This window comes from Anolis sagrei, chromosome 4 (genome assembly GCF_037176765.1).
Source record: "Anolis sagrei isolate rAnoSag1 chromosome 4, rAnoSag1.mat, whole genome shotgun sequence".
NCBI lineage: Eukaryota > Metazoa > Chordata > Lepidosauria > Squamata > Dactyloidae > Anolis > Anolis sagrei.
The window spans coordinates 183,973,750-183,985,015 of record NC_090024.1 but is presented as its reverse complement, the minus strand read 5'-3'; the positions used below and the strand labels follow the sequence as shown (position 1 = coordinate 183,985,015).

At 40.8% G+C, this 11,266-nt stretch overlaps 1 protein-coding gene across 2 annotated transcripts in view; it reads left to right on the top strand.

The window, feature by feature from the left end:
* The first annotated feature begins 1,143 nt into the window (after window positions 1–1,143).
* The window catches only part of AHCYL1 (adenosylhomocysteinase like 1), a 56,966-nt gene continuing 46,843 nt past the window's right edge, over window positions 1,144–11,266 (top strand). For both annotated transcript variants that reach the window (XM_060773262.2, XM_060773263.2), the window contains exon 1: window positions 1,144–1,391. In XM_060773262.2, coding sequence (XP_060629245.1) covers window positions 1,281–1,391 — 111 coding nt within the window. In that variant the 5' untranslated portion in view covers window positions 1,144–1,280. The remainder of the gene's footprint in view (window positions 1,392–11,266) is intronic.

Below are 11,266 nucleotides of genomic sequence, written 5' to 3'. Positions count from 1 at the left end.
CTGAGAAAGGCGATATACAAATACAGTAAATAAAATAAATAAATAAATAAAGGTATACGGTAGACTCCTGCAGAAGTGTCCTTTGCTGAACGTAGCATTTGTTGGATTTTCTTTGTGGGTCAAAGCCAGGTCCTTTTTCTTTCTCTAGAAAGGAATTTATTTGGCTCGAAAAAGATCTTGGAGTCCTCGTGGACAACAAGTTAAACATGAGCCAACAATGTGATGTGGCGGCAAAAAAAGCCAATGGGATTTTGGCCTACATCAATAGGAGCATAGTGTCTAGATCTAGGGAAGTCATGCTACCCCTCTATTCTGCTTTGGTTAGACCACACCTGGAATATTGTGTCCAATTCTGGGCACCACAATTCAAGAGAGATATTGACAAGCTGGAATGTGTCCAGAGGAGGACAACTAAAATGATCAAGGGCCTGGAGAACAAGCCCTATGAGGAGCGGCTTAAGGAGCTGGGCATGTTTAGCCTGAAGAAGAGAAGGCTGAGAGGAGATATGATAGCCATGTATAAAATATGTGAGAGGAAGCCACAGGGAGGAGGGAGCAAGCTTGTTTGGGAAGCTTGCTTCCCTGGAGACTAGGACGCGGAACAATGACTTCAAACTACAAGAAAGGAGGTTCCATCTGAACATGAGGAAGAACTTCCTGACTGTGAGAGCCGTTCAGCAGTGGTACTCTCTGCCCCGGAGTGTGGTGGAGGCTCCTTCTTTGGAAGCTTTTAAACAGAGGCTGGACGGCCATCTGTCAGGGGTGATTTGAATGCAATATTCCTGCTTCTTGGCAGGGGGTTGGACTGGATGGCCCATGAGGTCTCTTCCAACTCTTTGATTCTATGATTCTATTTTGTTTATTCACATTATGCCATGAATTCATATGGAATTGGCTCCAGGAGCTCAGGCTCTTTGCCGCCGGTCCTCACAAAATGTGGTTGAGCAGGCTGTGTCCTTTTTTCATCCTCGGCTCCTTCCATTGCGTCACTTCTGCAACCAGCCGCCAGATGGCGCTGAGGTGCTCTCATCCAAGATGCTGCGCGACAGAGCTTTGCGTGCGACGTCGGGAGGGCCCGGCTTGGTCGGCGCGAGGGGGAAAGGGGGCGGGGCCCCGAGGCGTGCGTGGTGACGCGCGCGCCCCGCTTGGCCCCGCCCCTTGCCGGAGCGCGGCAGCGGTGGTTGCAGGCTGAGTGGTTGCTGACGGAGGAGGAGGAGGAGGAGGAGGAGGAGAGGCACCTGAGGCGTAGGATCCCTCTCTCGGGCCCTTTCCCCTTCAGGATGTCTTCGGCGCCGGACGCGGCCTCCGGGGACGAGCTGAAGCAAGCCAAGGAGATGGAGGACGCGGAGAAGTACTCCTTCATGTCCACGCTCACCAAGGCGCCCAAGAAGGTGAGCGAGCGAGGGAGGGAGGGAGGGCCGGGATCACCTCAGGCCTCAAAGTCGCGCCCTCTGGAGGGGCCAAGGAACCCCTTCGGGGCAGAGGAACTCTGCACGCGCTCAGGGGAGCACTTGCCTTGGTCAGCACTCGGGGAATAGATAGATAGATAGATAGATAGATAGATAGAGGAGGCGGAGGAGAAAGAGATTTCTGCCCTGTAGAAGGAAATAATGCGGGCTTGACGCCACTTGAACTGCTATGGAATCATGGGAGATGTAGTTTTACAAGTTCTTTAGGGAATCCTAAGAGACCACAATGGCCACAAGCCAACCCCCTGCCGTGTGGGAGAAGCACAATCAAAGCAACCCCGACAGATGGTCATGCAGCAAAGAAGTATCCTTTCATGTCCATACTCACCAAGGTGCCCAAGAAGATGAGGGCGCCTTGTACACTCTGAGCATGTACAGAGTTCCTCTCTCGTCCAGCCACATTTCAAAAGCCATCCAACCTCACTCTGAGACAGAGAGTTCCACTGCTGAACAGCTCTTACAGCAAGTGTGAGCAAACTTTGGCCCTCCGGGTGTTTTGGACTTCAACTCCCACAATTCCTAACAGCCGGTAGGCTCATGCCTGTCTTACACTCAGGAAGTTCTTCCTAATGTTCAGCTGGAATCTCCATTCCTGTCATTTGAATCTATTGCTCCTCTTTCTTTCAAATATTTGAACATGGTTATCCTGTCTCCTTTCAACCTTATCTTCCTCACCAAACTACAACTCCCAGAATTCCAGGGCAGTTTTTTTTTCGTGCCAGGAGCAACTTGCGAAACTGCAAGTCGCTTCTGGTGTGAAAGAATTGGCTGTGTGCAAGGATGTTGCCGAGGGGATGCTGGGATGTTTTACCATCCTGTGGGAGGCATCTTTCATGTCCCCACATGAGAAGCTGGAGCTGATAGACAGGAGCTCGCCCCGCTCCTTGGATCTGAACCGCTGACCTTTCGGTCAGCAGTCCTGCCGGCACAGGGGTTTAATCCATTGCTCCACCGGGGGTTCCTCTCCAGGGCAGTTAAAATGGGGACGCTGAGACATTTTACCATCCTGTGGGAAGCTTCTCTCATATTCTCACAAGAAGCTGGAGCTGACAGACAGGAGCTCACCCCACTCCTTGGATTCGAAACGCAGACCTTTCGGTCAGCAGTCCTGCCAGCACAGGGGTTTAATCCATTGCGCCACCAGGCAGTTAAAATTGTGTTAGACTGCATTAAGTTTACAGATAAATGTGGTGCTGTCTGTCAGGTGTTTTGGCTGAAAGCATCTACACTATAGAATAAATGCAGTTGGGCATTCCTTTAACGACCACAGCTTAGTACTATGGAGTCCTGCGAGTTGTAGTTTGGGAAGGCACTAGAAACATTTGGTAGAGAAGGCTAAATATCTTGTAAAACTACAAGCATTTAGCCATCGTAGTTAAAGTGGTGTCAAACTAAATTTCTTCTGAAGTGTAGATGCATCCCAAGAGAGGTGTTACAGCTCAAAGGGAGTCAGTGTTAAGACACACTTTCCTGGTGTGTCAGGTGAACGGTTCCTTGCTGCCCGAAGCTTAACTGACTCTTAAGATCATTATCCCTGTTCCTCTCTGTGGAAGGTATTTCCGCCTAGATGTCTGTAAAGAGGCCTGGCTAGATGTGATCCAAGCCTTGTAGCTGTCCTGGGTTATGACGATTTCCCTTGATTCATGCCACAGGCTAGGAAGAATGTCGAGGCCAGTGGGCACAGGTGATCCGGAAACCAGGTTTGCTTTCAGACTGCTCTGCAGAAGGAGGTCCTTCCCCTTCCCGTTGGTGCTCTGCCTGTTCTCAGGAATGTGGGTATTTGTGCTGTGGCATGTGAGCCTCTAAGGGCCATTATGCAAGCTATAAAAGTGGGTTGCAGGTTATTCCGTAGCAGTAAGTGTCTTGCGTCTATTGCAGAGACCTGGATGTGCTTCTCTATCAGTAGACGATTGATTTCACTTCTGAATAAGTCTACAAAGTCCCTTGCTTGACTTGTGTGAAGGCTGCACCTGCTAACAGCCTAAAAGGGATCTGTGCTATGAAGAACTTATTCTTAAATCTGCTCTAGCTGGTATCCTTAATCCAAGGTCTTCTCGGGAAAGGGTCTTCTCGGTGGTGGCCCCCCGACTCTGGAACTCACTTCCCAAGGACATCAGACATGGCCCAACTCTGGCAGTCTTTAGGAGGAGCCTGAAAACGTGGTTGTTCCAGTGTGCTTTCCCAGAATAAGGAAAACTCTCAGCAATATGCCCTCAAATGCACTTTACTATGGATTTAGGACTGACTGCGTTCCCTCATCTCTCTTTGAAAAATTTTTATCCCAGTTATATCCTACCTTGGTCATGCCCAGCATTATTTTTTAAATTTTAATTATCACATTTGGCCAAGCCATAGATTTTTTTTAAAATGCTTGTGTGTTACTGTTATTGTTTATTGTTTATTTTTTTGTTTATGTGATTTATATTAATTGTTTTGTATTTATTGTTTTTGTTATTGCTTCTGTTTACTGATGTACTTTGGGCTTGGCCTCATGTAAGCCGCACCGAGTCCCTTGGGGAGATGGTGGCGGGGTATAAATAAAATATTATTATTATTATTCTCTAGATTCTTCCAGTTCTATTTAACATAAATTAATAAACAATTGTTTCTTTGAGTTCTGCCTGGTTTGCTTTCCCCAAAATTACCTTTGTGAGGCCCCATAGTTGTAATAATTGTTGTTAGTGAATCTGAACTCAAGAATTCTGACTTCTAGCCAGATAGATGCAGTCAAAATTCTCCATTTAGATTTATCATAGGACCTCCTTCAGCACAAAGCATGGCGTTCTTTTCAGGTTTATCTTGTCTGGGTTCAAATTTAAATTCAGGTTCTGTAGTGTGCAGATCAAAAACTGAGACCTATTGGACGTTTTCTTGCGGTAATTACGTTTTCCTCTTGAATTGAATTGATGCCGAACTGAATTAGTTTAAACAGTTTATATTTTTTGAAGTCACATTTGAAAGCTTTTGTTGCTCTCTCAGGAGATCAGACATCTTCTGGGGACTGAGGAATTCTGAGCCCTTTCTGCATTATTTATCTAGTAAACTTATATGGACTGGAACTACTTCTACAATGTACCCAGGCAGACCTATAACATTCATTTTGTAAAAAAAAGAAAACAAAAGAAAAGTGAATTTCACCTTGAATATGTAACCAAAGTATTTTACTCTAGCCAGTGTAATTCTCATACAAATCAAGCAACAACAACATAAACACTTCCAACAGATAATTTTTCCAAATCATGGAAAATATACTTATGGAAGTAGCCTCACCAGCCATCTTTATCAGTCTTTATCAGTTAAAATGCAACTGGAATAAAGTTTAATCAACTTTTGAATACCCTCCCTTGTATTCATATGCATCCCAGTTTTTTATATACTTGGGTAGATTCTTTATTTTCAGTATTACCCATGTTGCCTTACTCATGTAAATTGACATCAGCAAGACTTGTCTGTCATCCCCCCCCCCAAAAAAAAAATCTCCAGAGGGATAGAGACTTCCACAACTGGTTTTACTGTGGACACTGTTCTAATTTCAAAAAAACAGTTTTTTAAATGTACAGGTTGATCGTAGGTGTATATTCTGCATTATGCAGGTGCTTGAGACTTAGTCTGCTTTTGAAATATTAGCTATATTAAAATTGATGTTTGAAATATTTTATGCTTTTCTTAAAATAAGAAAATTGAGATTTGAAAAGATAGGCTGCTCAAACAGCTAGAGGTGGGCTGTACTTAAGTTACTTAACCTAAGATGCAATTAGAATGCATGTTCTTACATATGCCAGATCCCCAAAATGTTTATCTGTGGTTTTTATATGTTACACAAAACTCTCAGTGTATGTAACATACATGCACGCACATGCTAATTTTGGTCTATTTTAGGTCCTTGGGTTTCAGGGTAAATTAGAGTTTAGAAAGATTGCTTTTTAGGACAAAAGTTACTAAGATCCATGAGTGGCAATGCTGCAGAAGAAGCATTGTTTCTGAGTTCTGGTTGAATTGGATTCTTGGCTGTGTGGCATAAATTATTTGAAAACCTTTTATTTTTATAATTGCAAAGTTTACACATTAGGCAGAGTTTAGTAGATCATGTTCTACCCTGCTAAGCATATTTCTTAGAATTTCCCTGTAAGGGAAAGACTGAAAATGTGTTTGTGAGCTGAAGTACTATTTCATTTAATGAAGCAGATGTGCTACTGGTAATTATTTCATTAATAGAATATTTAGCATCCGTAAGGAGAGGCGGGCAGGAAATAAAACTATTACTATTATTATCAATGCCAGAGACAAAAATAACATGGAAAGAGTAGGAATGGGTTCCTGCATCACACCATTTTTTTAAAGAAATCATAATGTTAAAATAATTTAAGATCTGTAGCTAAAAGGATTAATGGGCAATTGAAACAGTTTTTTAAAGTAGTATAGCAAAAAAAAAAAACATTTTTGTTACTGTTAGCTACCTTGCAATTTTTGAAACAAAAACAGGATATCAATCTGATAAGGAACAATAGAATTATGGAAACATCTTAATGAAAAAGGTGTCATGTATGTTGTGTGGAATAACAGTAAAATAAAAATAGAAAAGCATGGTGCCCAATACCTTCTTGCTGTTTCACTTCTACAACTTTGTCATTTTATACTGAACAGGAATGTAGTCAGTCATGGTGGTTCACATGTTTTAGCCAACAATGTTTAATGGGTTTACTTTTAATGGTTTGCTTAACTGTTTATTATGTTATTGCATTGACATTGAATGTTTGCTATTTTTACTTTGGAAGCCGCCTTGAGTCCCCGTGGGGAGAGAGGGCAGGTTTATTTATTTATTATTATATACGTATTTTATTTTATACGTAATAAAATGTGAAAGGGGAGAAAAATACTGTCCTGTATCTGTTTTCCCATGGATGTTGAGACGTTGAATCTTGCTATGACCATTGCTTCCCTGCCATCTGAAATTAAGAGTAGTCTTCTCCTTGGGCGAAATACCCTAAAGGCCCGGATAAAATTTCAGCTTGAAAACTCAGCAGGATCAGCCCTGGTTAGTACTTGGATAGGAGATTACAAATATCAAGTACTGTCGCCTATGTTTCAGAACAAGGAACTGGCAAAAACACCTCTGAATTGTTTTTTTCCTGTGAATTTTATGGAGTCACCATAAGTTCACAGGTGACTTGAAGACAAATACACACCCCCTCTTGTGTATTTGTCTCTCCATTGCTACTGAAGCACTCACACCTTTTTTGTTTGTGCTATCTTTGTTGTGCTATGCATTTCTTTCTTTTAATATGTCTGGAGGAATCAGTGAAATTGTGCTGAGATGCTGGAAAGAATGCCAATGCACTGCTGCAGTTTTCCATAGCAGCGTCTGAATTCCTGCTTGAAATTGTTGGGAGGTGGTAGTTCAGAGAAAATATTGATTAATCATGGAATTAGAAAGGTCATATGTTCAAAAATCAGAGTCCAGTTGTTTGACAGAATTCTGTCTCCTTTTAGCTTAATAAATGTATTTAACTCTGTTTTGATTTTTTTCTCTAACTTGATGACTTTGATTAAGATTTGCTTTCTTCGAAGACCTAGAATAGAGTGCAGGTTCATTCTTCCCATTGCAGATGTGCTGTAAAACATATCCTACCTCCCACCAAATGATGTTCTTGAGTTACTTACTAAAACACCACAAAACAAAACAGAGGAGTCTGTAGTTCCTTTAGTAGATAGGGAATGTGTCCTGGTGTTTCATTTTTCCTTCCCAACAGAATTATTTTCCTTCTGTATCCTTTCATATTCTGGTAATTTGATTTAGCCTGTTCAAAGGCTTCAAACAATAGCATATTCTTCTTCCCATTGAATCTATTTCAACACCTTTGATATCACACTAGAGAAATGTTTAATGTACTGTATATCGTGTTAAGCTCAACCATACATCTACAAATTTTTCTTCAGATATTTTAAGTAGTTTTTGAATCTCCTTACTTGCTTCTTTCATTCAGCATTAGTCAACTTCAGTATAGAAGTTCGTATTTCTTATTTGTAAAAAAACCTTTCAAATAAGAGCTACATTTGAAAATAATGTTATACCATTTAACCAAAGGTGAAATAGGCAAGGAAGAAAAGTTATTAGTTTAAAAAATAGATTTCATTTTAATACATTTGTGGGTTGTGTGTGTAAATTTTTGTGTTTTAATGAGTTGATTTCTTCTCCTAGATCCTACCATTTGTGTGGGCATCAAAATGAGATAAGCAGTTATGTATTCTCAGGTTCTGTTCCATTTACAATATGCTAAGTGGCTCTCCCTTCTAATCCTGAGTAATTCTGGGAGTTCTAATTGAATAAAATACTGTAGCTTTCTCAGTGGATTCTGGGAGTCAAAATAAAATTTCTCCCAGGGCATTCTGAGAATTATAGTCCAAGGCCCCTTCTACATTGCCATGTAAAATACATTTTATTTGCTTTGAATTTGATTATATGATAGTGTAGACTGATAAAATCCAGTTCAAAGCAGATAATATGGATTAACGTATCTGCTTTGATAATCTGGATTATATGACAGTGTAGAAGAGGCCCAAGACAGTAACTTTTCTGAACTCTGATTATGTATAGAAGTCATTGCTCAGATCTTTTACAATGCAAATGTACCTGCCCTCTCAATAAATGACAATATTTCTTTTAGTTCATGCCTTTTACTGTTAGTAGTCACAATTTTAAATTCCTTCAGTCATTCAGAATTCACCAAGGAACAATATACTTATGCATTTTGGATATGATTATTTATTTCATATTATTGGTAAGAATCTCATGGAAGGTTTATCATAGGATGCATGAAATTTGACTGTCATTTATTAGTACTGAGTTGCAATCAAATGAACAGGTTTATAGAATTGGACAGACTGGCTACAACTTGTCGTATTATCCTTCAACTTCATAATAGCACACCTGACTTTAATTCACTCAAGCCGTTACTTCAGTGAACGAAGGCAGTTAGAGTTGCTAGCAACAGCTCTAACTAGCTTCTTATTCACATATGAGAAGAGGGGTATGCCATTCTGCATTTGTTAATACTAATCCTTTGAAGGAACTGGGATAGATTTCTCAAGAGTTTTGCAATTATCCTAGTTGGTGATAGAATTATCAGCTAGAGATCTGTAGGCACATTTTACTTCCTTCCCTTCATCTGTGTGCTGTTTAGTATATTCAGCAACAGGGAAGTGATTGTCTTGCCAGCTGGGAAGGACATGTTGGGGAACGTTGGAAAGCAGTTGAGTTTTCAACTTTCTTGCCAATAGTAATTATTCTTTTGCAATTTACAAATAGGCTTCAATGCTTCCTTGATTTTCTGATGGAGTCCAGCATAACCCATGTAAACATTGAAATAGCACCTTCCCTTGATTAATTTTTTAAATGCCTGTAGAAATTCCCCAACAAGCATACTGTAGTTTAAATTTCAGATGTTCATCAGAATGGCACAGTATGTGCCTGACACTTTGTGTACATATAGAAAGTTTTGTTCTTGATCCGTTCAGTACCCAGGAGGAAGCACATCAATAATGGAACAGCCTGTCAGGTGTCTCTGTGGTCCATTTGTGCAAGATAGTATTGCCCAAATCAGAAACCTCTTGCAGTGGCTTTGCATTATATATTTATTCAGTGAGAAGAGGCAGTTTTGTAAATTGTAAAGAATATTTATGCTCTCCTTCAGATCCTCTTCTTTCAGGTGACCAGTGTCCCACAAAAGAGCAGGAGAAGGAAAAGTGTATGAACATATTATGTTTTTCCTGCATATAGTAGGTTAGTGATTATTATGGCATTTTTTCAAAGTTGTCCTCACACAATGCATTTTAAAGAGTTTGAATTCTTCAGAGTTTTCAGATTCTTTATAATGTGGTGAAAATTTTCTAAAATCATGGAAGATCATCTGGCAAAATTGCTAGATTAAAATTTGATTCCATTAGTTTATCAGGACATAACAGCTTCAAGGGTATACTAGTCTTGAACCTGCTATCTTTGACTGTTCTTTCCTTTGTGAAGTTGAAGTATTCTATGGTGAAGTTTCCTCAACTAGATATCAACTGGTTTTAAATGTTCATGGAACACAACTTTAATAACCTTCCTTGGAATTGTATGTAAGTCAACAAATCACAGGACCTAGTGGTGAATTTGAAGGAATGGTAACAAGCAATTAGTATATAGTTATGCCTCCTTTAAAAAAATCTAGCAAGCTTCTTTAAAAAGAAGATTTATCTTGGCTTTGTCCAGGTCCTGGAGTGCAAGGCCTGCCTTTTCCTATTATACTGAGCTAGATGAACGATAATATGTGTTCCAATCAATACAGTGTCCTTGGTAACAGGTTTGCTGCAGCAGCAGCTGCGAAACCTGTTCATTTGACACTTGTGACAGAAAAAAAGGATTTATCTCGGTGGGAACTAATTGTTCTAATCAATCAAATGGGAGGTATACTGGTTTATGCTCAGGATTCTTATGAATGAGGGAGGAGCAGGATGCTGTAGCATGGTATACTGGTCAATTGTCTTGGGCTAACTGCTTAATAATCTTGTGCATTTGTATAGAATCACTATCTGTTTCGGTTTGTTTCATTCGTAAGGCCCCATTTTAGTTTTAGTCTCCCGAAAACAGGTGCCTTTCCAAATGAGCTTTTCTGTCCAAGGTCCAAAAACCCGAATATTTTCATCCCATTGGCGTCAAAGCACCAGGGCGTACAGCAGAGCACTGAGTGCCGAGTAAGAGGCGCTCAGCTTTAGGCCCTAGTAGGGCATACAACCAAGCATCTAGTGCAGGGGTCCTCAAACTTTTCAAACAGAGGGCCAGATCACAGTCCCTCAAACCGTTGGAGGGCCGGATTATAATTTGAAAAAAACATGAACGAATTCTGATGCACACTGCACATATCTTTTTTGTAGTGCAAAAAACACTTTAAAACAATATAATTAAAATGAAGAACAATTCTAACAAATATAACCATATTAGTATTTCAATGGGAAGTGTGGCTGATGAGATAGGATTGCTGTTGTTGTGTGCTTTCAAGTCATTTCAGACTTAGGTTGACCTTGAGCGAGGGACGGGTAAATGACCTTGGAGGGCCGTATCCGGCCCCTGGGCCTTAGTTTGAAGACCCTTGATGTAGTGTGTGGCGTTCTCGGATGTAGCCCCTAACACAGCCTACAGCTGAGCATGTGGAGCGCCGAATAAGGGGTAGGGCCTGTCAGGGCCTACAGCCGAGTGCCAAAAATCAGCTGACCAAACTTACTGTTCCCACTTACCTTTCATTTCACCAATTTTTTCAAACAGGAGGGGATGTCCTGTTTCGTGCCAACCATATGAGCGGTACGAGATAAAAACACGAAAGAAACAAATACCAGGCCCATGACTACTGCTTAGTGCTGTTGCTCTCTAGCAGTAGGAGTAGGAAACATGTATGTGCTTCATAGTGTAGTTAAGAGATGGAAATTAGGATAGTACAATCAGGATAGATAGGACTAGGCATCTTGTTAAAGAATGATTCCATGGCAATGTCTTATTTCCATAATATTCCTTATATAACTAGGGCCTATTTTCTGTGAAGGATTTTGCCTTTAACCATTCTCCCCCCAATTCCCAAGAATCTTGGTCAGAATTCAGTGCATTCTTTTCCAGCCCCACAGGGAGAGGATTAATTTCTATCTGCATGAGCTCCAAATAAGAGCATATTGCCAATTCCTGTTAAATGTAAATTGAGTGACTGTGCATAACAAGGCATGACCTTCCTCTGCCTTCATGAAGCCAGTTCTCCTTTCTCCTTGCTGTAGTT